A 26,402-nucleotide genomic window follows, 5' to 3' on the forward strand; every position below is an offset into this window, starting at 1 on the left:
CCCCCCCCCCCCCCCCCCCCCACCCCCCCCACCACCCCCCCCCCCCACCCCCCAGGCCATCACCACCTCCTGTGGCAGCATATTCCAAACACCAATCACACGTTGTGTGAAGAAGTGTTTCCTTTTATTAATCCTAACTCTTCCCCCCAGCATTTTCAATGGATGCCCCCTGGTTCTAGTATTGTGAGAAAGAGAGAAAAATTTCTCTCTGTCAACATTTTCTACCCCATGCATAATTTTATAGACTTCAATCATATCCCCCCTCAGACGTCTCCTCTCTAAAGAGTCCCAAACGCTGCAGCCTCTCCTCATAAGAAATAAATCCTTGCTGGCTCATTTCTTTTGCCTCTTTCATGTTAATGCTCATTTCTTTTGCCTGTTTACCATCTCTATTCACAGACTTTGTAGGCCTTGGTATCGGGGCAAAGTGGAGAGCAAGGCGACTGCAAAGCTGCGGCTCACAGACGGCCCTCGTCTTGGCTGCCGGCCGAGCAAAATTGCTCTGGGTGGCTCGGGCCGGAGGGCAGATCAGAGCCACGTGTCACAAAAGCGCAAACCACAAAGGGGGTCGCGGGCTGCACGTCCGACAAATGCCTTTTCCACCAACTCACAGCGACCTGGGTGCCTTGCCAACAGTGCCTCCTTCGCGGGGGCACCGGCTCGTTTCTCCTCAGGCCAACGTGGCCACTCACCAACGGCTCCATGTCCGGCACACCCTCATGCAGACGCACAGCTCCCGATAGCTGAGGTATTGGAAGACGGCCAACCAAACGTCCCTCTGCATGATGTGGTCAGAGCCGCTGTCCAGGGGCAATGAGTCGGGTTCGGGGCTGTCGGGGGGAGGTCGGACCACGTGCCTCTCCAGCTGCAGCAGAGGTTTGGGAGGGGAGGGCACCAGGGGCCAGTTGAGGAATTGAGTCCGGTGAGCCACCACATCGCGGAGTCCCTGTCTGCCCGTTCAAGCGGAGCCGCTCCGACTTGCAGCCCACCCGCCTGCCTGCCTTGCCTCGCTTTCAGCTCCCCCACCTGCACTGGAGCCGGGCCCGGTGATTGTTCTCTTTCTCCTGAGAGTTCCCTCGAGCTTTCGGCTGCTTGCCATTGCGCGCCGTCTCCGAGCCGCCATTGCGCCTCCCGCCCTCCTCCTCCTCCTCCTCTTCCTCCTCCTCCTCCTCCTCTTCTTCCTCGCTGGCGCTGAAGCCCAAGGCGGCCAGGCGCTGGGAGCGGGTGGCCGGGGAGGCGGCGCGGCTCGAGACCCCTCCGCTGGAGCCGTCGGAGCCCCGAGAGTCCGTGTCGGAGTCAGAGTCCGAACTGGAGCTCGAGCTGCTGCTGTTCTTGACCCGCTCCAACATCTGGCACATCTGCTTGAAACGCTCCAGCTTCTCGCGCTGATGCGACTTGTCCGACTGAGCTGAGGGCTCCAAGGGGCCCGAAGGAACCTTCGGCTTCTGGTGGGGAAAGGACGGAAGCAGAGTTAAGACACGTCCATATCGCTGACCCTAAGTTGGGGCATGCAAAGTTCTACAAGAAAGAGTTCCTAACCCTCAGCAGGCGATTACCGTTTGCCTCAAAACTGACTGAAGTCGGGGTCTTTTGAGGAGATAGAAATATTGAGGAGATAGAAAAAGTGCAGAGAAGGGCAACAAGGATGATTGAGGGACTGGAGCACCTTCCCTGTGAGGAGAGGCTTCAGCGTTTGGGACTCTTTAGTTTGGAGAGGAGGCGGCTGAGGGGGGATATGATTGAAGTCTACAAAATTATGCATGGGGTAGAAAATGTTGACAGAGAGAAATTTTTCTCTCTTTCTCACAATACTAGAATCAGGGGGCATCCATTGAGAAAATACTGCCGGGAAGAATTAGGACTAATAAAAGGAAACACTTCTTCACACAACGGGTGATTGGTGTTTGGAATATGCTGCCACAGGAGGTGGTGATGGCCACTCACCTGGATAGCTTTAAAAGGGGCTTGGGCAGATTTATGGAGGAGAAGTCGATTTATGGCTACCAATCTTGATCCTCTTTGATCTGAGATTGCAAAGGCCTTAATAGTCCAGGTGCTCGGGAGCAACAGCCGCAGAAGGCCATTGCTTTCACCTCCTGCCTGTGAGCTCCCAAAGGCACCTGGTGGGCCACTGCGAGTAGCAGAGAGCTGGACTAGATGGACTCTGGTCTGATCCAGCAGGCTAGTTCTTATGTTCTTATGTCTGTTTCCCAGAAGCGACATGAGGCTTTGTAAAGATGGGTGGCCCGGGATAGAGTGAGGCCAAGAAGTGAAATAGGCAAGAGTTCCACAGGCTTAGATCTGACAGCGTGGTCTTTGAAATACCACTTGCATCACTGTATATGGGGAGGAATATTTTGCCGATTGCTCCTCCTCATGCAAACACCCACCTTTTTTCCTCCTGCAGTGACCATGAGGGTGCCCTGACCCCGGAAACAGAGTTTCAGCCATTCATTCCCGTGGGGGGGCAATGAAGCCCTGCTCCGTAAGCTCTCTGCAGGTACCCTATAGGACCGTGGTGGCGAACCTTTGGCACTCCAGATGTTATGGCCAATAGGCCATGCTGGCAGGGGCTGATGGGAATTGAAGTCCATAACATCTGGAGTGCCAAAGGTTCGCCACCACTTCTATAGGATCTAAGCCAGGGGTCTTCAAACTATGGCCCTCCAGATGTTCATAGACTACAATTCCCATGAGCCCTACCACTTGGCCATGCTGGCAGGGGCTGATGGGAATTGTAGTCCATGAACATCTGGAGGGCCATAGTTTGAAGACCCCTGATCTAAGCCAGCTTGTCCAGTGGGAGATGCTGAAACTTAAAAGTATCCCACAGCCACAGGATTTCTTGCAGTGAAACTTAAGCTTCCTCCGTGCTTGCCCCTATAGCACACCTTTGCATGCATACGTATAAAAATCATCCAAAAGGGTACCAAGGAACGGAGGAACGCGGGAGCCCTCACCGTGCCTTTCCTTGAAAAGTAGCCATTCCCGAAATATTCTTCATTTGACGTGGCTAGCCCCACCTGGTGGCTAAAGAGAGCCACGACAGACATGCATGAATCGCTTTGAAAGGCACTCCCACACAAGCAGAAACCAGCTGGAAACAGGTTTCCAGCAGCTTCTCACTGAGAATTTCAGGGAGGGCAGTTTTGTGACACGGCTGAGAAATTTTCAGGCAGGGACCCCCCCGTCCATCTTTTCAGAAAACGAGCGCCCATCTTCTGTTCCTCACTGGCTCAGATGCTGACCCCTCCCACTTCCCCACCAAGGGATGTCCTGATTGCTGACCCCTCTTTCGGCTGCCCGGAAAGGTGATGGAGCAAATGCCTGATTTGTCCCAAAGGCTTCCAACGGCTGACCTCTACCCCAAGAAGAGCCCTGCTGGATCAGACCGGGGGTCCATCCAGGCCAGGATCCTGTCTGAGACAGTGGCCAACAGTTGGCGTGACAAGAGGTGACATGATAGCCCTGTTTAGATATTTGAAAGGGTGTCATGTTGGTGAGGGAGCAAGCCTGTTTTCTGTGGCTCCAGAGACTAGGACCGTGGTGGCGAACCTTTGGCGCTCCAGATGTTATGGACTACAATTCCCATCAGCCCCTGCCAGCATGGCCAATTGGCAGGGGCTGATGGGAATTGTAGCCCATAACATTTGGAGTGCCAACGGTTTGCCACCACTGGACTAGAACCTGGAGTAACGGGTTCAAGGGGAAGGAAAAGAGAATCCACCTCAACATTAGGAAAAAATTCCTGTCCATAAGGGCTGTCCGACAGTGGAATGCACTACCTCGGAGTGTGGTGGAGTATCCTTCTTTGGAGGTTATTAAAGAGAGGCTGGATGGTTATCTGTCAGGAGTGCTTTGATTGTGTGTTCCTGCATGGCAGGGGGTCAGACTTGATGGCCCTTGGGGTCTCTTCCAACTCTATGATTCTATGATCTTTGGATGGGAGACTTCCAAGGAAGACCGAGCAGAGGAAGGCAATGGCAAATCACCTCTGCTTCTTGCCTTCGCTGGTCCTGAAGGACCACCAAACGTCCCTTATGAACCCATTCGACCACTGTGGGCAAGTATGGAGGCTGGATGGCCATTTGTCAGGCGTGCTTTGTGTGTTCCTGCATGGCAGGAGGATTGGACTTGATGGCCCTTGAGGTCTCTTCCAACTTTATGATTCTATGATGGCCAACAAGACATAGAAACTGAAGCCTTCCCTGAATACGGCCTCCTGGCACTGTCTGAAAGTGGAGATTCCCTTTAGTTGCCATTGCTGATAGCCCTTGATAGTCTTATCCTCCACGAATCTGCTTTAAATCATTTTAAAAACTGTCTGTGCCTGTGGCTATCACTATATCCTCTGGCACTATATCGTCCAATGTTTTAATCACTCATTGCATAAAGAAGTGTTTCATTTTGTCCAGTTTGAGTTTACTGACCATTAGCTTTATTGGATGCCCTTGAGCTCTACTATTTGGAGACAGGGATAAAAGTTCTCTGTCCGCTCTCTCTTTAATTGTTTTAATTGTTCATTGAATTGAATTTTTATATGCCACCTATTGTTGTCAGCTGCTCTGAGGCCTTGTGGAGGGGGTGGCGTGTAAATTGAATAAAAGAAATAAACAAACCCCAACCACGGCCTTTCCCCCTGACTCGTCCCATTTCTGAACTGAAAAGGCCTTCTCTTCCTCGCCCCTCACCTCCAAGTCGCTGGCCGTGATCTGGTTCAGGTGGATGGATGGGTGGGAGATGGTGCCCTTCACCTCGAAGTCCCCGCTGCCCGTGCGGCTCCAGGTCTGCATCGATTGCAACTTGTTCCCATCAGGGGGCTGATCGCTGGCCTGGAAGGAGAAACAAAACCTGATTGAGGCAACGGTGGAGAAATACAAGCCCATTTCCGATAGAAAAGGAGCTTAAAGAAAGAAAAGAAACATCCAGAGAGAAGCGTTTTATACCTGCAGGGTCCATCAAGGAACTGTATTAGTAAAGCAAATCCCAGAGATCAGTGGCATATCAGGGGGGCACAGAGGGGGTCGATGGCCCAGGCGCCACTTGCGAGTGTCATATGGGGGGGTGCATTTGGCTGCCCCTCCTCCCCATGAGAGCTGCTTTGCACTGGCTGCCGCCACCACCGCCTCCTTCTGCACTCCTGCCTACTAGCCACTTGCTCGCCCACCAGGTTGAAGACAACCTTTCCCTTCGCCCCTCCCCAGGTGGGTGGTGAGTGGCAGGTGAATGAGTGGCAGGTGAGGAAATAAGCGGCAGGCAGGCAAGTTGAGGGCACCATTTTATTCCATTTGTCCCCAGGGTGCAATTTGGGGGGGGGGGGGGGCAATTTCAGTGTTTGCCCTGGCTGCCAATTTTGGGCTCAGAGTGTGGTGGAGTCTCCTTCTTTGGAGGTTTTGAAAGAGAGGCTGGATGGCCATCTGTCAGGAGCGCTTTGATTGTGTGTTCCTCCATGGCAGGTGGATTGGACTTGATTGCCCTTGATGGGTCTCTTCCAACTCTGTGATTCTATGAGCCCTGTGTGTAGATCTGGACTCAAGAATCCAGGCTGCTTCGAAAGGTGGCAAATCTTGAGCAGAAAAGCCCCAGATTGTCTGCCACCTTCCTGCTTCTGTTTTCTATTTAAGGTTTTTAACAGGTTTTTAACAGTTTTAACAGTTTTAACAGTTATACTTCAGGTCCAGACATGTGCTGCCCTCTGGAGGAAAACAAATATATTAACTGAATTTGACAGTGGAATTCACTGCCTCGGAGAGTGGTGGAGTCTACTTCTTTGGAGGTTTTTCAACAGAGGTTGGATGAACATCTGTCAGGAGTGCTCTGATTGTGTGTTCCTGCATGGCAGGGGATTGGACTTGATGGCCCTGGTGGTCTCTTCCAACTCTATGATTCTATGAACATAGACAAGCAAGGGAAAGGCCGCTGCTCAAGCCCAAGGCTTCTGTGCCCAAGGGTCAATCCCTGGCAATGCTAGGGTGTTGGGAGATCAATTTCTTTGCCTGAGATCAAAGCAAGGCACTGCCTTTCTGAGCAGACTGCCATAGAGAGGGTGGACCAAAAGCCCCTTCATGAAACAGAGCATTGTGGCACAATAAAGCAACTTCGGCTGATCGCTCGACCTAATTTCTTCTACCTTGGAGGCCCCCTCTCCTCCAGTGGCCCCCCAAGACTGATCTTCCCAACTGCGGGTCACCCTCTTCCCACCACCACAAAAAAAACCCAGGCGGAAACAGCTAATGGGCTCACCTTTTTCAAATGCTTTTCCCGTGTGCCTTTTAACTGAAAGAGAGAAAACAAAAACACACACACACAAAAGTGGTGGAACCATTGAGCCAAAGCGTCTAAACAGAAGGATCCCAGGAGCTAAGGAGCACTAGATCTTTTCTCTAACCCAGTGTTTCCCAACCTTTCCGAGGTCAGGGTACCCTTGACCTCACTCTTCATATCTCACGGTACCCCTGTCGCCACCCTCCACCTTTCCCTCCCATTGCCCCTGCTTGCCACACCACCCACTTTCCCCTCCCAGGGTGAAGAGAAGCACTGGGGGTGGTAGTGGCTGCTGACCTTGTGGCAGGCCCTGCCCCATGGGCCAGCTCCATGTCCTTGCTGGGGCCGGTGGGAGACACCACAAAAATGAGGGGGGAGGGGCGGTAGTGTTGCCACGGTACCCCTGGGACATGCTCACGGCACCCCAGGGTACCATGGTACCCTGGTTGAGAATGGCTGCTCTAACCTGTCTGGGAGGGGCTCAGGGGCCCCCTCCTGAATGCTAGAAAGGAAGGAGGCAAGGAGAGCTACAAGTGGGAAATGCGGAAAGGACTTCTCCTTCGCAGGAGAGGCGGCAAGCAGTGGGCAAGCCATCAGCCTCTTCCGAATGACAATGAATGCAAAGAGAAGAAGAAGAGTTTGGATTTATACCCCCCCTTTCTCTCCTGCAGGAGACTCAAAGGGGCTGACAATCTCCTTGCCCTTCCCCCCTCACAACAAACACCCTGTGAGGTGGGTGGGGCTGAGAGAGCTCCAGGAAGCTGTGACTAGCCCAAGGTCACCCAGCTGGCATGTGTGGGAGTGTACAGGCTCATCTGAATTCCCCAGATAAGCCTCCACAGCTCAGGCGGCAGAGCGGGGAATCAAACCCGGTTCCTCCAGATTAGATACACGAGCTCTTAACCTCCTGCGCCACTGCTGCTCCTACACCACAATCTTGTGGCGGAGAGTGGACGTGGAATGAATTTAAATAAAAATGCACAGCGCTTTGAACATTCTGCACAGCCGACCGACTCTCCAATGGCCAGTTGGGAGTCTTGCCGGGCAAAAACGCCATTTGGCACCGCCTGCTTCCTACAAACTCTTGGAGGGCACTAGGAAAGGTGCCTGTGGGCCCCATGGCCTTATGTTGGAGACCCATGGCGTGTGAGTCAAGGGGCCAGGATTCCCGAGTCCCACTCTCAGTGACAAGTCGAGAAGGTAGAAGAACTAGGGACGGGTAGTCCGAGGTCCAACCAGGGTAAAAACTGGAAGGAAGTGAAAGTGGAATCTGGGACACCTGGGCTCCCTAGGGAAAAGGAGTGACACAAAGTAGACAGAAAGAAGAAGAGGAGTTTGGATTTATATCCCCCCCCCCCCTTTCTCTCCTGTAAGGAGACTCGAAGGGGCTCACAACCTCCTTTCCCTTCCTCCCTCACAACGAACACCCTGTGAGGCTGAGAGAGCTCCAAAGAACTGTGACCAACTCAAGGTCACCCAGCTGGCATGTGCTGGAGTGCACAAGCCAGTCTGGTTCACCAGATAGGCCTCCGCAGCTCAAGCGGCAGAGCGGGGAAATCAAACCCGGTTCTCCAGATTAGAGCGCACCTGCTCTTAACCACGACCCCATGCTGAAAGGAGGGATTTCTCCCCAGCTCAGTGAATGGCACGAAGCCCTTTCCCCGGCGAGCCGCCCACCTTTTTCTTGGGTCCCGTGTCCAGGGGCGGCAGCTCCTTCTCCTTCTTGCGCTTGTGGATTCCGGCTTGGACTTGGCTCTCCTCGGCGGACAGCTGGGGCAGGGGGGTGGGCGGGGCCAACTTCTTCTTGTTCTGAGCGGGCTCGTCCGTCAGCTTCCACCGGACCCCCTCCTCGCCGTTGTCCGACCGCCGCTTCCCCGTGCCATCGCCCGAGTCCTGAGAGCACAAGATGGCAGGCGGGGACCGGCGAGGTTTATTGATTTATTTATTACATTTTTAAACCCCCCTCCCCCGGAGGCTCAGGGCGGTATACAACATTTTCATATCAATCATGCAATAAAAACAATAAAAACAATGGATTAAAGTTCCCAGCTCAACAATTGTACACAAGTATGGCGACTTCATTCTCCCAACCCCACCCACGGGAGGCCTAGATCTGTGGTGGCGAACCTTTGGCACTCCAGATGTTACGGACTACAATTCCCATCAGCCCCTGCCAATTGGCCGTGTTCACCACCACTGGCCTAGATGACAAAGGCTCACCACCACTGGCCTAGATGATATGGGGGTCTGATGGTTATCCCGGCTGGCCAAAAGCCTGGCGGAACAGGTCCGTTTTGAAGGCCCGGCGGAAACTCTGTAGGTCCCACGGGGCCCTGGTCTCCTTAGGGAGCCTGTTTCACCAGGTAGGGGCCAGGGCTGTAAAGGCCCTGGCCCTTGTAGAGGCCAGCCGGATCTTTTTAGGGCCAGGTTGCTACATGCCCACCATCGCGGAGTTTGCAGGTGGGCTGAGCAGGCATGGTAGCCCTCGTCTAACCACATCCCCTACGGCTTCTTGAACGTGGAGTCCCATGACAGCAGAGGGGCCAAGCAGAGGAACTTAATAGGCAGGGTTTTTTTTGGGGGGGGGGGGGAACAGACATGAAACAAAGATGGTAACCCGAACAGAGCAAGAAGGAAGGCTGCCCTGGGCACGAGCCAACGCGATACCTGAATGACCACTCGAGATTGTGTAATACGTTCATTAAAATAATGTTTTCCTCTGAGTATGGAATAATTAAGCCGGGTTTGCAAGATGGTAGATGGCAAGCCAGATAACTGTAGCTTTTAGGGTGGAGCAACATGTTATAACAAACCTTCGGTTCTGCATAATGCTCCTGCGGGGACGGGTAACGCAACCCTTTCCCCGTCCGCCGGTTTGCCCCTGCAAATGCACTCCTCCCCAAAATTGCTTCCCTTTTGTTTTTCAACTGCACGAGGAAAGGGGCAGCTGTGGGAGGAGTTAGGCACCCCTCCCCATATTTGAGGAAACGTGCTTGCCAAGATAGCTTGTTACGCCACCATGACGACAGCTGTTCGAGCACGCAGCCGGCCGTTCGATTGCACGGTGCCTCGAGGCAGAAGCTGTCTACCTGGGAATTCGGGGCGTCAAAGACCCAAAGGGGTCTTTGGAAATCACACGCGCACTTTGGTGTGCTTGTGCTCACAGAAGAAGAGTAGTTTGGATTTATACCCCACCTTTCTCTTCTGAAAAGAGACTCAAAGTGGCTGACGAGCTCCTTTCCCTCCCTCCCCCCACAACAGACATCTTGTGAGGTAGGTGGGGCTGAGAGAGTCCTGAGAGAACTGTGACTGGCCCAAGGTTACCCAGCAGGGAGGACTGTGGAAACCCATCTGGTTCACCAGATAAGCCTCCGCCACTCAGGTGGAGGAGTGGGGAATCAAACCCGGTTCTCCTGGTCAGAATCCACCTGCTCTTAACCACTACACCACGCTGGCCCAAAAAGGCCCATCAGTACTCCAGCCTAATTTACTTCAGTACCCATATGGTTCACCAGATAAGCCTCCGTCACTCAGATGGAGGAATGGGGAATCAAACCCAGTTCTCCAGATTAGAATCCACCTGCTCTTAACCAATACACCAGGGGTAGGGAACCTGTGGCTCGAGAGCCGCATGCTGCTCTTCTGCCCTTGCACTGTGGCTCCACGAGCCGAGCCGTTGGCCCCAGGGCGGGCGCACCAACTGCCCACGGTTGGCTGGGCCGCGCCACGGGCTTCCCCTCTCGCCCGCCCCGTTGGAGAGGGGATAAGTTTTCAGCCGGCTGGCCAGCAAGGCTCAATGGCTGCCGAAGCTTCATCCCTTGCTCCGCCCACTGCAGGTAGCAGCGGTGCGCGCACCCATCGCAGCTTCCTCCAGAATGAGCGGAGTAAAAGGTTAAAAAAACCCCTATATGTATAGTGTTATCTTTATTTGAAATGTCAAAAATTATTTGCGGCTCCAAGTGTTGTCTTTTCCCGTGGAAAACGGGTCCAAATGGCTCTTTGAGTGTTAGGTTTCCTACCCCTGCAATACATCATGCAGGTTTCTGTGCAAGACTGCCCCCTGCTGAACAGCAAATGGCCGTCACCCCGTTTACTGTCAAGACCTCCCCGCCCGCCCGCCCCTCACAGCACTCCGAAACACGTACTTTCATCGATTTGCCTTCTCTCTTACACTTGGGACATTCCCAGCAGTTCGGGATTTCGTTGTTTATGACACCTTCGGCTCTTCCCATCTGCAAAGAGAAGGGCCGGGACAGATTACGTGTGTGTGTGTGGGGGGGGGGGGATTAGCTGGGTTGCCTCGCTCCCCTCCCTGCCCCGAATCCTGCCCCCCCCCATCCCCTCACCTTTAAGCAGCCTGGATGCACAATCTCGTTGCAGATGGTACATTCCATGAGTGACAGGTTGAACTTCTCCTCTTCGCCCTCCACTGTGTCTTCTTTCCCAGCCTCCCCACACACCAGGCACACAGCTGTGTGAGGTAGAACTGGCTGCAACGAGAGAGGGTCGGAGGTCAGCAGGGAGATCCCAGGGAGCTACTGGACGGAGACATTCCCCTGCGCAGAACTCACAGCCTAGGAGACGCCTCGAAAACAGATTCGTACAGGAAGTAACAATACTAAATCCTCACGATACTAGAACCAGGGGGCATCCATTGAAAATGCTGGGGGAAGAATTAGGACTAATAAAAGGAAACATTTCTTCACGCAGCGTGTGATCAGTGTTTGGAATATGCTGCCGCAGGAGGTGGTGATGGCCGCTAACCTGGAAAGCTTTAAAAGGGGCTTGGACAGATTTATGGAGAAGTCGATCTATGATGGTTACCAATCTTGATCCTCCCTGATCTGAGATGGCAAATGCCTGAGCAGACCAGGTGCTTGGGAGCGGGAGCAGCAGCAGCCCATTGCTTTCACATCCTGCAGGTGAGCTCCCAAAGGCACCTGGTGGGTCACTGCGAGTAGCAGAGTGCTGGACTAGATGGACTCTGGTCTAATCCAGCAGGCTCTTTCTTATGTTCTTATGTTCTTAACAAAAACCTCTGCTTCTGGTCAAAAGCCCAGGGCTCCTCAGGAAGGAGAGCTCGTGTTTATACCCTGCTTTTCACTATGATTAAGGAGTCTCAAAGCAGCCGACAATTGCCTTCGGCTCTCCTCTCCTCAACAGACACCTTGCGATATAGACAGGTTGAGGGAATCATAGAACCGTGGAGTTGGAAGAGACCCCAAGGGCCATCAAATCCGGTTCTCCAGAAGAAGAGTTGGGCTTAGAGACTCAAAGGGGCTTATAATCTCCTTTCCCTTCCCCCCGCCCCAACAACAAATACCCTGTGAGGTAGGTGGGGCTGAGAGAGCTCCAAAGAACTGTGACTAGCCCAAGGTCACCCAGCTGGCACATGTTGGAGTGCACAGGCTAATCTGGTTCACCAGATAAGCCTCCACAGCTCAAGTGGCAGAGTGGGGAATCAAACCCGGTTCCTTCGGATTACAGCGCACCTGCTCTTAACCACTACACCACTGCTGGATTCATATTCGATTAGGAAAAATGTGGCCAATCAGCGACTTTCCTGAACAGCAGCAACTCACCGGAGATCTTGAAGCAGGAATGTCTTTGCAACAATGAGGACTAGAAACTTTGAACCAAAATGACAAGCGTCCTACACCCACCCACCCCCCGTATCCACCAGCCCAGCCGGCCTTCTCCCTTACCGCCGTGCACTGCCTCTGGAGGCACGACTGCTTCATGCGCCCGGGCCCCCCGAATTTCTTCATGTCCTTGCAGAAGTGGCACTCCCCGCACTCCGATCGCAGGCAAGCTTTACACTTCCGGCACCGCGTCCGCCGCCGGCGAGCTCCAGCCCCCGCCCCTTTGCTGGACGACATTGGCTACGTCCCGCCTCAGCTACTAGCAGGGCTGCAGGGAGAGGAGGAGACAGAAGATAATAAACGAGTTGTTGAGGGCTGCGACGGCTGCAAAGGGGAACGCTGGCTGCCTGCAGAGGGTGAACTGAAAAGGAACAGACATGACAACCACCACTTCTGCAGGGGGAACGTTCCTGAGTGCACGACGCGCATCAAAAATATCACGAGAAAGCTGCGGAGGAAAACATGTTATCATAAAGAGAGGAGGAGGAGAAGAAGAAGAGGAGGAGGAGGAGTTTGGATTTATATCCCCCCTTTCTTTCCTATAGGAGACTCAAAGGGGCTTACAGTCTCCTTGCCCTTCCCCCCCTCACAGCAAACACCCTGTGAGGTAGGTGGGGCTGAGAGAGCTCCGGAAAGCTGTGACTAGCCTAAGGTCACCCAGCTGGCATGTGTGGGAGTGCACAGGCTAATCTGAATTCCCCAGATAAGCCTCCACAGCTCAGGCGGCAGAGCTGGGAATCAAACCCGGTTCTTCCAGATCAGAGTGCACCTGCTCTTAGCCGCTACGCCACTGCTGCTCCCTTTGCGAATCAAGAGCCAAAAGAATCAACCAATTTGGGGACCAGGAAAAAAAACAACCCTATAGATGGAATTGCTAAATTCAAAATGAGAAATGGCCAAGTGGGCTGTTTTTGTCCCTTTAAACGCCCGGCCTGTTCTTAGACAAAGATCGGAGAAATTAAATATACAGTACAAAAGCCGTGGAGACCAGCTCAGGGAAAAGCAGATCGGGTTTAAATGGAAGGAGAGATACACACCTGAGTCATCTCAAATGGGACTGTTTGCCAGGGTTCTGGAGTTCTGTTCCACCTCCAGCGCTGGCAGATGGCGACTCAGGTCACCCACCGGCATAAAACAACTAGAACAGTGATGGCGAATCTTTTTGAGACTGAGTGCCCAAATTGCAACCCAAAACCCATGTATTTATCGCAACACGGCAACATGGCAATTTAACCTGAATATTGAGGTTTTAGTTTTTAAAAAACCGGTTGGCTCGAATGGGTGAATCACGACCCTAGGAGGGTTTACTCAGAAGCAAGGCCAGCCTAGATATGTGTGTGTGTGTGCGATTTTCCGCACCCCCCACATGACGAACTCCGTGTGCGCGTGCCCACAGAGAGGGCTCTGAATGCCACCTCTGGCACGCGTGCCGTAGGTTCGCCACCACTGAACTAAAACATGCAGCAAACTGAGTAGACAGAGGACCCACACATCTAGACTGTGGGGCTGACATTCTGGTTGGGTACCCCAAAAGGGGTAACTGCAGGACTATATTCTAGGCCGCATGAAAAATCTCACCCACTTCAAGAACTTTCGGGTTGGTGCTGGGTTTTTGTTTCAGCAGTCACGGGAGTTAGAATCATAAAGTTGGAAGAGACCACAAGAGCCATCAAGTCCAATCCACCTGCCATGCAGAAACACACAATAAAACACTCCTTTCAGATGGCCATCCAGCCTTTCTTTAAAATTTCCAAAGAAGGAGACTCCACCACTCTCCGAGGTCGTGCATTCCACTGTCGAACAGCCCTGACTGTCAAGAAGTTTGTTTAGGTGGATTCTCTTTTCCTTGAACCCACGACTCCTGGTCCTAGTCTCTGGAGCCGCAGAAAACAAGCTTGCTCCCTCACCAACATGACATCCTTTCATCTGTCTACATGGCTATCATGTCACCTCTTAACCTTCTCTTTACCAAACTAAACATCCCTAAGTCTCTCCTCACGGGGCATGGATTCCAGACCTCTCACCATTTTGGTTGCCCTCCTCTGGACCCGTTCCAGCTTGTCAATATCCTTCTTGAACTGTAGTGCCCAGAACTGGGCACAGTATTCCAGGTGAGGTCTAATCAATGCAGAGTAGAGAGATACAATTACATCCCTCGATCTAGACACTATACTCCAATTGATACAGCCCAGAACCCTACCGATACAGCCCAATTCCACTCCTCACCTTTTTTCCACAGATGACTTTGTCTCGGATCACCTGGAATCCGTGCCTTCCTGCTCTTGCGGCAGGAACCTGGGCTGGGCTGAGGATTCCCATTTGTTCCATGAGCAGAGAATGCTCTGCCAAAAGACGGGGAGCTTGGGCAATGGATCCCCGGATCGAAAAGAACAGACAGCACTTTGGTGTGGTTGGCACTTTGCGTCTGCATTTATTTATTTTAGAAATACACCTGGCTGATCGAGATGGCTCGCCGGAACAAAACAGCGTGTTAAAACAATAAAAAACACTCTAACAACGGTCAGTCCTGAAGTGCCGTGAAACCCGTTATTTAATTAAAAAAAAACAAGCTACGAAAAGCCTTAGTTCTACAGAACGCCCCAGAGGGAGACCGTAACAACAGCCCCAAAAGGCGGAGACCCTTCATTAAAAGTCTGAGTAAGGAGACCCTAAAAGATAGCAAGATGGGCACCAGGAGACTGTAAAGGGGAAACGCGTTTCACTGGAGATGCCGCACCTCCAAAGGCCCAGAGAACGAGGCTTGCGAAAAGGGTCGGGATCCGCAGACTGGACAAGATGGGAGGATTGGGTGACAATCCACATCATTTCAGACCTTCCAAAGTAAGAACAAGTTCTTCCAAACAAGAACAAGCTTTAAAAGGGGCTTGGATTACCTTTAAAAGGGGCTTGGACAGATTTATGGAGGAGAAGTCGATCTATGGCTACCAATCTTGATCCTCCTTGATCTCAGATTGCAAATGCCTTAGCAGACCAGGTGCTCAGGAGCAGCAGCAGAAGGCCATTGCTTTCACATCCTGCACGTGAGCTCCCAAAGGCACCTGGTGGGCCACTGCGAGTAGCAGAGAGCTGGACTAGATGGACTCTGGTCTGATCCAGCTGGCTTGTTCTTATGTTCTTATGTTCTTAAGTGGTCTGAATTCTACCCAGAAGCAGACAGGTGCCCGCCGGCCATCTTTCAGCACAGGGGTGATGCGATCCCTCTATCCAGCCTGCGAGAGCCGCGTTGCTGCAACCTTTTGAGCTGGACGACATTTCCAGATAGGCAGCCTCATGCAAAGCGCATTATAGCAATCTAGCCTGGCTGCATCCACCGTGGCTGGATCACACTTCCCAAGGAACGTATCAGCCGAAGCTGATAAAAGGCACCAGGTGTCACGAAGGGGACCTGAGTGTCCGGTCGCAGGCCAAGATACAGCGGTGCTGTCAAGCGACAGAGATTCTCCTTTGGAGGAATGCCTCCCCAAAGACAGGCTGACTCTTTGGTCCTTGCTGCTGGACGGTCCTAGAGAAGGCAACAGGGTGGATGAAGGCCAGCAAAAACCAACAAGGCAGAAGTGCCACTGGTGAACCAGTAAGGATAAACACAGCTTTCGGCACAGGATTGGAACCTCCTTCCAAATCTCTGGAAATCACTCCCAGCGTTTCCCTGCAGATGTTGTTTGGAGGTTCTAGCAGGGGAGCGCAGCTATCGTATACCCTTGACTGAAGAACGGTACACTCCTATCTGGGATGGTCGTCCTCTTCCACCGAGCGCGCAGCTTCAGGAGGGACGCACATGGAGCGGTGAGGGAGGTAGGGGACACCCGCCTAGTCAGCCGAATCAACCCTGGCGATCAATGGAGTGACAGATGTCGCAGCCAGATCGCCCTCACATCCACCTGCAGATGTTAAACAGCACAGGGCATAAAGCTAAGCCCAATTGGCCCCTCAGCACAAGGGCTGTTTTTCTCCCCAAACCAGGCCTGGTTCCACATTAAAACAGGTCTAACTATCATCAGTCTCCTCCAAGACCACTTGAAGCCGAGTAGTCCTCAGCCACTCAAGAATGGCTTCCTGGCCACTGGATCATTCATTTAGACCAGTGGTGGCGAACCTATGGCACGCGTGCCAGAGGTGGCACTCAGAGCCCTTTTTGTGAGCACTCTGCAGTGGCGTAGCGCCAAGGGGACAAGGGGTGTGCAATGCACTGGGTGCACGCCCCTGCAAGGGCATGGCGAGGGCATTCCGGGGGTGTGGTGGGGGTGTTTTGGGGCGTTCCAGGACAGGGTGGGGGCAGACGGGGCGTGGCAAGGGCCCAGAGCGCACGCATGCCCCGGTCGCAGTTTCCCATTGCTCCACCCCCGGCACTCGGTCTCTAAAAGGTTCGCCATCACTGATTTAGACCATTTGAGTCTAGGGATGCCTTCTTCTTTGAGAGGGATCTCACGACCGCTGCTTTTTAAATGGCCGGAATTACGTCGTCCCGCAGAGAGGAATTCATTACCTGCTAGACACATTTTACCAACCCGACCAGACGGGATCGGCCGCAAAGGGCACGGAACTGGGCTGAGATGCCACGGGCCACAGGCTTCTAGGATGCTCGTCTGACTCATAAAACTCCGCCGACTGAAACTCCGCCGCACAACCAGGACGGGGCCATGCTCTAAGTGCTCAATGTACAAAATGCACAAGGAAGGACATGACGACTCTTCTCGCTCGCAGAAGGCTAACTTCAGATCCAACCTGCACTCCTGTAATGCTCCGCGTTCTAGCACACTTTTTTTCCCACATTATATTTTACGGCTCTCTCGGGAAACCCATTACACTACGGAGAAATGTTGCATAGCAATCAGGAATCCTTCTAACTTAGAACGTCGGTGTGCCGAGGACACAGCGAGAGAGTCTCTCCAGCGAACCACTGTGCAATGGAGTTAACCAAACACAACTCACAAAAGAAAATAAGCTCCTAATGAATAAATTAAAAACTCTGCTTCCTGGCATAGGGGGGCGGGAAGGTCGACTCCTCTCCTGTTGTTCCGACGGGGGTTAATGAAGTACAAGCAGGAGTTGCTTAAAATCATATTAATAAACAAAGATAGAACAGCAGCTCCGTTCATTTCCTCCCTGGGCCACTGGCAACGTTAACAGCCAAGCGGGGGACAACGCTGAGCGAAAATCCTCTGGTCCGCTCTGGCTCTTCATAACTAACTTTTGGAATTACAGCGGCTGATGTGCAGGGACTGGACTAAGAAGAAGAAGAGTTTGGATTTATACTCCACCTTTCTCTCCTGTAAGGAGACTAAAGGAGGCTTACAAGCTCCTTTCCTTTCCTCTCCCCACAACAGACACCTGCTGAGGTAGGTGGGGCTGAGAGAGGTCCGAAGAACTGTGACTAGCCTAAGGTCACCCAGCAAGAATGCGGGAGTGCGGAAACACATCTGGTTCACCAGATACGCCTCTGCCACTCCAGTGGAGGAGTGGGGAATCAAACCTGGTTCTCCAGATTAGAAGACACCTGCTCTTAACCACTACACCATGCCGAGAAAGGTGAAAGATGCTGCCGCGCGCCCCAGACACTCTGCTCAGGTTTGCCCCCAGCTTTGGGGACACCAGGTTCTGCACACATAACCAACCAACTTCTATACTTGCACAGGATCACAAGTCACTCTGGAAGAACTGATACAGCAGCAGCAAGAAACAGAATGCAGCTAAATCCCCTTTCCACGGCGCTCACGCCTGAGGAGAGAGAAAATTACAAGAACGCACTGCCTTTCCTTTTTTTCTCTCCTCAGTGCAACTTTTCTGAAACCAACAAAAATCTGCCAACTTAGCGGCCACAGTTTATTTCTTTTCAAAAATCCTTCCATCCCACCCTTCTGCTATAACACCCTTCAAGCCAGCTTATGTTTTAATTATAAACTGCAATCATCAATAGTAGACCATTAAAAACGAAGCATACATTAAAAGGCAGCTAAATAAGGACAGGACGCAGAAGCACGAACACCAATAATGGGCAGTTAGTAAAGCTGAGCAGGGTGGGAAGTATTTGGATAGGAGTCCCCCCCAAGGAAGTTCAGAGTCGCAACGTAGAGGCAGGCAATGGCAAACCACTTCTGACCACCTCTTGAAAACCCTGCGGCTTGAGGGCAAAAAACCAAAACATTAAATACTTTTTGAAAACGCTTAGCCTGGCTTCTGGTGCCAGGCGAATCTCATTGGGGAAGGAATTCCCCTGTTGGGGGCCAGCACCAAAAAGGCCCTTTTTAGGGGCCAGAGGTCACCCACTTAACTCTAAGGAGTTAAGGTCCGTCCAGAGAAGATCATAAGGGGGGGGAAGGCACATGGCTCTCATGTGGACGACCTGTTCACTTTGTTCAAACACAAAGCAGCGGGTCACGTACGACCTCTGGAACAAGGAGAGGAAAGTGATGTCCGAAGGAAATGACTTCCTGTCTTCTGACTGAGGGGCTGGAATGGCAAGAGAGGTGTGAGTTCAAGCCCCTTCCCCCTACCATGGGTGACCGGCTTTCACTCGGATTCAAGCGCTGATAGCTAAGAAATGAAAAACTGCCAATCTCTCTGGCAAGGCAGTTGCCAATCTACCTGGCCCCTGATAGCAACATACAAGAGAGAAAGAGAGGAGGAGGAGAAGAAGAAGAAGAAGAGTTTGGATTTATATCCCCCCTTTCTCTCCTGCAGGAGACTCAAAGGGGCTTACAATCTCCTTGCCTTTCCCCCCTCACAACAAATACCCTGTGAGGTAGGTGGGGCTGAGAGAGCTCTAAGAAGCTGTGACTAGCCCAAGGTCACCCAGCTGGCATGTGTGGGAGTGTACAGGCTAATCTGAATTCCCCAGATAAGCCTCCACAGCTCAGGCGGCAGAGCTGGGAATCAAACCCGGTTCCTCTAGATTAGATACACGAGCTCTTAACCTCCTACGCCACTGCTGCTCCTAGAAGAAGAAGAGTTGGATTTATTAGCACAAGCTAATCTAGTTCACCAGACGAGCCTCCACAGCTCAAGTGGCAGAGCGGGGAATCCAACCTGGTTCTCCAGATTAGAGTGCACCTGCTCTGAACCACTACATTGGATTGTAATGGGGTTCAATGGGGTCTGTTGGGTTAAAACCAAAGGACAGAACCTTGTTGCTCTGACTCTTCCGACTCCTCCTTGCATTGAAGTTACAAAAGACACCCCTATCTACGGCCATGTTAATTACCGGTGTCCCAAACTGACTAGGATGTGAGTTCCATAAGCCAGTGTAGGCAGGAAAAGAGACCACAAGAAGGCAGACCGCTTTCCCCGAACCAGATGCAGCAAGAGGGAAAAGCCAAGGGAGAGAGACAAACACGAGTCCTAGATGGAGGCAAAGTCTTTAAATAAAGAGAGTTCTGCTCCATGTCACTTTCTGATAACTATCGTCAAGAATCTGCTGCTTTAAAATGACAAGACGGGTACAGATTTCATGTGGAGAGTACTCCCTCCAAGCAACTAGGGCGTGGGGACAGGACATGAGGAAAACGTTTCATGCTTTTCGAGGCTATTATCAGGCCAAAAAAAAAAATGCAGTTCCACACACCACAGAGAAAGACAAGTCTGACTCCAATCACCATCGTGATTTAATAATAATTGTAAAGAAACTGAATTTTTCATTCTTATCAGGAATCATAGAATCTTAGAGTTGGAAGAGACCCCAAGGGCCATCAAGTCCAACCCCCTGCCATGCAGGAACACACGATCAAAGCACTCCTGACAGATGGCCATCCAGCCTCTGTTTAAAAGCCTCCAAAGAAGGAGACTCCACCACACTCCGAGGCCGTGCATTCCACTGTCGAACAGCCCTGACGGTCAGAAAATTCTTCCTGATGTTTAGGTGGAATCTCTTTTCCTTCCCCTTGAACCCATGACTCCTGGCCCTAGTCTCTGGAGCAGCAGAAAACAAGCTTGCTCCCTCACCAACGTGACATCCCTTCAAATATCTAAACATGGCTATCATGTCACCTCTTAACCCTCTCTTCATCAAACAAAACTTCCTCAGTTCCCTAAGCCTCTCCTCGTACGGCATGGATTCCAAGCCTTTTACCATTTTGGTTGCCCTCCTCTGGACCCCGTTCCAGCTTGTTCCAGCCCCTTTGCAACGCTGCTGCGTGAAGAATGAAATGGACGCAAAAATAAAATCAGCAACGCAAATTCAGACCTTGGGAACCAGGAGTTCCCTATTCTTAAAAAGCCAACCCACACATGCAAAGGAGCATCCTACAGAGACCAACAAAGCAAACAGTGCTGAGGTTTTTTTTTTGGGAGAAGTAGAACAGAGAACAATCCACAGCTACCAAAGAAAGGAGTAAAGGGAAGTCACTGACCAAGGGCGTTTTCCAGCATCCAAGGCTTGTATTTATTGTTCAAGCAAAGTAATAGCGAGAATTTTCATTGGAACAGTCTTCCAAAGTGCAAAGGAACGCTAAAAGAGAAAACAAAAGGATGAAGTTGTGGTCTGGGGCTCATAAGCATAAGCATTTATTGTCATTGTGCACGCACAACGAAAATTTACAGCAGCATTCCTCGATGCACACAATTCCAGACTCATGCCCCATCCTCACTTTCCCCTTCCTCCACCCATCCCTACACAGCCCCAAACACATCAACACGAAGCCCCGGAGTTCAGCATCGCCACAGCTCTAGAGTAGAAGCTGTCTCTAAGCCTCATGGAAGTGACCCCGCTCCCACGCCGTCCTTGTGGCTTCCACCAGGCCCAGCGGCCTCTCAGCTGAGTGGAGTGAAATTGCCACCAGGTCTGGCACGCACGAGCCCCCGCCTCCTCCCCACTCACCTGGTGAAGACCCCCGCCCGGAGGAAGATGGCTCGGAGCAGCAGGAGGAAGAGGAATCTTGGCAGAGCCCTTGGCTGTTAGGGACGCAGCCTCTGCTACCTCCAACAACTGCCCGGCAGAGACCGCCAAGGCCCGGGATCCCTGGCCAGTGGAGCACCAAGAAAAGCAATGGCCCGGCAGAAATACTACAGGTAGGAGGCCAGGAAGAGTGCTGGCCAGGTTGAAGAAGGCAAGTTATAGGGTAGTGATGGCGAACCTATGGCACAGGTGCCAGAGGTGGCACTCAGAGCCCTCTCTGCGGGCACGCACAAACAGAGTTCATCATGGGGGGAAAATCGCCCCCCGCCACACACACACACACACACATCTAGGCTGGCCTGGGCCACTGGGCTAGATTATTAGCATTAAACCTAAGACCTAGTTTTGCAGAAGCAGTATAGGTAACCCTGTTAAAAAGCGCTGTTAAACCCCACTGATTTTCAAGCAAAGGACTAAAGCGCGATCCTTTACCTGGGAGTAAGCTCGGTTGCTGGCAATGGGGCTTGCTTCTGAGTAAACTCTTCTAGGGTTGTGATTCACCCGTTGGAAGAGTTGCATGGTTGCTTCAAAGCAAAGCCAACAACTACCACCAAGCTTACTCCCGAGTAACGCACGCCTCAGAGCCAACCATTTTTTCTAAACTAAAACCTCAGTATTCAGGTTAAAGTGCCATGTTGGCACTTTGCAATAAATAAGTGGGTTTTGGGTTGCAGTTTGGGCACTCGGTCTCCAAAAGGTTCGCCATCACTGTTATAGGGGGTTATACTCCAACCTCTTGTCCAGGTGGTGAAGGCAAGGCTGGAGGGTGGGACTGGGGCTGATTAGGAGGATGCCTTTAGGGACGTTCCAGTACCCAGGCAGGAAGGAAAGAAGAGATGCCTTAGTTCAGGAAGCAACCCCTTAGGGAAGTAGAGGACTCATATCCTATCCTCTTTACCACAGTTCTGAGGATTGAAGAGCCCCATGAAGGTGGGATGGGACAGTGGAGGAAAAGAGGGCACCATGAGGGAGGGAGGACCCTGAGAGGGACAGGCGACAAACGGAAAGGCTCGCGCAGGAAAGGCTAAAAGGAAAGTCCAAAGAGAAAGTGCAACCCTTGTTTGACTAATGCGAAATTGTTCTGAACGTACCCATCGATCTATACAGGGTAGTTTACAGAGTAACACAAGGGAGAAGTGGGGTGGCGAAAGGCTCTGCCCCGAGGCACTTACAATCGAAGAGTCAATGTGGGTGCAACCAGGTGTCCTCCGCAACCAAAATCTACAACTGAACGAGACAGGACTTTGAACGTGCAGTATCAAATCAAGCCGTCCCCACAGGTTGTGTGGCAGAAAGTTCCTTGCCTCGTGGAATCACAACTTTCTGTCATCGACAGCCAGCTATAGAGTGCAGGGAAACGTGGGCCTTCCTGTCTTCGGACCACAGGTCAGTTCGACCAAAAACTCCAGCAGAAGGAAGGGAAGGAGAGGGAAAGGGCAGCTGCCAATCTCTGCAGCAGCCGTGTGTTTCAGGCATATTCTAGCGCAATCCTCACTTTCAACCAACGGTAGGAGAGGACCAGAGAAGTGTAATGGGAGAGGGGAGGCGGAAGGCAAGTAAAGGCAAAATCTCCTCCTCGGATGGGAAGCAAGACCTACAATGTAAGCCAAAGGGCTTCGTGAACACAGCAGGTCACGTTGAGAAAATTCAAGGAGGTGCTACTACGGCAGCCCTGGCCAAAGGGGGTGGATTCATTCCAACCGAAGTGAAGGGTCTGTTGGCTACAGAGAATATTTCCAATCCCCGACAACACCAAAAGCGTGCAGGCACCCAGAACATTTTGACATTCTCTGCCCCCCTCCCCCCAAAATATCCTTTATTTGCGAAATTTCCACATCATGGGTGACAGTTCTGGGGGGAAATCAGGCTGGGACAAAACAGAGAGAGGGTTAGAAGGGGTGGCCTCTACAGCTTCGTCTCTTTGCCCCCCTGCCATTAACATTTTGTCCACATAATGCATGCATGCACAAACCCACCCACCCCCATGGAAAATCCTGTTCTCCCACTTGGTATATCCTCTCCCAATCTTGCTCCCCTGCCTTCTCTGCCTCTCCGTCTTCTCTCTCCCAAGCATGCAGCCCCAAGGATCCTCCAAGCGAGAACTTGGCTCCGATACCTCATCGTGCCCCAGTCTGGCCTCGGAGCTGACAGGTCCCGTCCTGGCGAGGGATCCCACGTGCCTCAGCCTGGATCCGCGGATCCAGATCCCTCGGAATCCTCTCCGCCATCTGCAGTCTGTCTTGACACATCTCCTGCGCTCCCCCCACCACCACCACACTCCCTTTGAAAGCCTTTTAAACACGGGCAGCTCTCAGGGGCAAGACCTTCCAGCAGACCCCTTTGGGTCCTGCCGCTCTTGGAGGGGCAGAGCTGGAGCCGTCCTCGATCGGGCCCCCCCTTGAAATCGGCTGACACGGCCCATCCCCTCTCCCTCCCACCCCCGGGGTTAAAACATGAGAAACACACACAGAGGCAAGAGGCTTTTACGGCCAGTAATTCCTTCCCCGGGAAATCGGAGAGGAGAAACTTTGGTTCCACGCTTGTCCCCCCACACGTACATCCCACTCCAAGGCTCCCCTTTCCCCATCTCTCCGTTTCAGCTCACCCGGAGGTGACCTATCCTGTTCCAATCCACCTGGCCGAAAGGTGCATTTCGGAGCAGGGTTTTTTCCCCCCTTCCCTCTTTTTTTGGGGGGAAAAGGAAAACCCAAATCATCCAACCCAAGGTGACAAAACACAGGATGGGAAGGGAAGAATGTCCAAGAAAACAAAACAAAGGAGGCAGAGGAGAGGAATGGCAAAGCGAGGAGGGTGCACAATCGCATATCTTGCATTTTGAGCTGGGGGGGGGTAAGCACCGGTGCTCCACCCCCCCTCCCCAACAGACACATTCTTGCAATCTGCCTGAGCCCTCCCCCTTCCCTGCAACCGAGTTGTTGTGCTGCGTTCCCACACCGTATGCGTCCACACAATCTACCTTACACACACAGACACACGTTTGGGGGGGAAAGGGTCCTTTTTGTGCCAGTCCTCCCAAAGCATAATGTGGACTAGGGAGAGAACTGATTTCGGATTGGGAAATCTGGTGGGGGGGGGGAGAGGAGAAGAGCAAGAGTTTGATTCTGGGGGGAGAGGGGGGGGGAAGCGAGGATTTATCTCTCCACAACACTCTTTTGCCAAGCGAAGGAGAAGAGCCAAACTTACCTTCGGGAAGCGCATCCAACCACCGGAGAGTCTTCCTTACCCATCAGCAGTCTCGGGAAGAAAAAAAGATGCTAGCTGTCTTTTACAATCGCTACACACACAAAACACACACGCACACACACACACAAGCATCTACACACATCCCAGAGAAGAACCAGCCAAAGGTGCCTGAGATTGGGAGGAGATGGGAGGTGGTCGGGGAAACCCCCCCCTTTTAAAATCACGAAGGGTTTAGGGGAGAGATGGGGTACTCACCTGCTGTGTGGCCATGGGGTAGGTGGCGATTCTAGTGCTGGGTTTGTTGTCATGGTGGGGTGGGGGGGCAGAAGAGATCCAGCCAGTTGCTGAAGGATTCGTGCGTGCGTGTGTCTTCGTCGCCCCCCCACTGCCAATATGGGGGGCAGGACCAGAGGATGACGGGTGGGCCGATCTCCCCCAGAGAGGCTATTCCAGATCCATGGCAGCTGTGCCCCCCACACCCGCGCCCCCTTCTCCTGTTTTACCCTTCACTCTTTGCTTCCTTGCCCTTGGGAGAAAAGCAGGGGATGGCGGGTGGGAAGGCAGCCCTCTGGCCCAGATGGTTTCAGGAGGGGACGAAGAGACCCTGCCGCCCCGCACGCCTACTGGGGGATCGCCGGCACCCCTAGTTCTGGACGGAGCCCTGGCATTGCCTATGCGCGCTGCAACCTCTAGTCACCCCCCTTTCCCTCCTGACTCCTCCTCCTCTTCTGCCCACCACTGAGATTTTCCTCAATTGCCCGAGCACCCACCCTCCCCTTTTCAAATGTAGGCAGACCACTCCCCTCGCGAAGCCCACTCCCCACTCTTTGGGCTGGCTGGAGGAGGAGGAAGAAGAGGAGGGTGGGGGGGGGGGACTTCGCCCCTTCTTGGCTGGTTACTCTAATAACTCCATTCACTTGGGAGCAGAGGGGGGGGGGATCTAAAGGGCCGAGGAGGAGGCTGCCTTTCCTCTTCCCCCTCCCTCCCCAAATCCTGCTCAGACCTTCTTTTTAATGGAGGGGGGGCATCTCTCGCCTCCCTCCCCCGAAACCCAGCCCGCTCCTTAGCAACCTCCCCCCCCCCGCGCCAAAGAAGGAAAGGGGGAAGGTGTTAACCGTGCAAAATTCCCGTGCTTATGCAGTGGGGTGGGGCCCTCCAAGCTTCCCCTTGCCTCGGTGCAAAAAGGCAAGCCCCCCCCCCCACTTACAATTTAGAGGAGGGGGGTCTAGTGCCCCCCCCACACACCTTTCCTCAAGGGGGCTCTAAGCTGCCCAGCTGCCCCTCCCCCCACATAAGGGAGGGCTTTAAACCCACCCGCCCCCCTCCAAATCTGCCAATCTGGGAGCGGGGTTCGGGCCCCCCCACGGCCCCTCAGAGGGGAGAGAGCTGGGCCCCACGGTGCTGGCGGAGCCCCCTCGCCCTGCTTCTCTCATCCTCTCCTCTTCCTCCTTCCCTTTCACACTCACTCACAACATACTGATACACACACCACATTCACTCACACATACACACAAAAAAACCATCATGGCGGCCCCAGGAAGCCCAAAAGGGACCATTGCCGCGCAAGGGCCGATGGGAGCCGTAGTGTTTTCGACCTGGCCGGACACATCCGGCACTATAGGCACCAGGGAAAGGTTTGGACTACATGGAAAATGGCTTCCGAAACCGCCGCGCGGTGCAACGCGGGAGTTGTAGTTCGGCAGCCTCTCCACAACGCCTTGGGTTCGTTGGTCGCTAAGGCCTGAAGAGAGATGTTTGGACTACAGTGAAGATGGCAGCAGGAGGCTGCGGCCGCAAGGAAGCTTGGGAAGGGTAGTTTTGCCGCCCCGTCGACTCAGCGTGTTGTGCCCGGCTTACCCAGAGGGGCATGTTTAGACTCCATTTAAGACAGACGCTGAGGCGTGGTGCTTCATGGGAATTGTAGTTTTCTCAGGCTCTGTGACAGGATTTTTCTTCAATGTTTTGATGATTGGCCTCAAAGAGACCGCAGCTACTGTGGCTTGGGTGGCTGGGTGGGGGGCAGTCAAACTGCATTGTGGGAAATGAAATATTTTATTATCACCCCCTCCCAGCAAATGAGGCTAAATGAAGCAGAAACCCCCTTTCCTTAAAAAGCCTCCCGACAGAACTGCAAACAGACCCCTCCCCTGCCTAACTTGCTACTACTTAGACAGTATTTAAAACATCAGCTTTACACAAGATCAGCAGTTTTGGGTTTAAAAACAGATAGAAAACTGAGAAAACAGGAGTACATGACGAAAGGATACAAATCCCACACTACAGTGACACAGCAATAGATTCCGCATGTTTCCAATCTGGTTTTTGGTGATTTGGTTCAGTGTTGCCAATTGTTGGATATTTACTGCCAATGGGTGTTTGTCAAT

General features: G+C 52.6%; 1 protein-coding gene across 1 annotated transcript; it reads right to left on the reverse strand.

The window, feature by feature from the left end:
• Positions 1-672: 672 nt before the first annotated feature.
• Positions 673-25,545, reverse strand: FBXL19 (F-box and leucine rich repeat protein 19). Its single transcript, XM_048517023.1, is given in 9 exon segments — positions 673-1,042; positions 1,044-1,445; positions 4,692-4,832; positions 6,244-6,276; positions 7,942-8,157; positions 10,410-10,496; positions 10,611-10,754; positions 11,970-12,174; positions 24,019-25,545. Coding segments are annotated over 8 exon segments (1,551 nt in total). The 5' UTR covers positions 12,144-12,174; positions 24,019-25,545; the 3' UTR covers positions 673-688.
• Between the last annotated feature and the right edge of the window lie 857 nt (positions 25,546-26,402).

This window comes from Sphaerodactylus townsendi, linkage group LG15, assembly GCF_021028975.2.
Source record: "Sphaerodactylus townsendi isolate TG3544 linkage group LG15, MPM_Stown_v2.3, whole genome shotgun sequence".
Classification (NCBI taxonomy): Eukaryota; Metazoa; Chordata; class Lepidosauria; order Squamata; family Sphaerodactylidae; genus Sphaerodactylus; species Sphaerodactylus townsendi.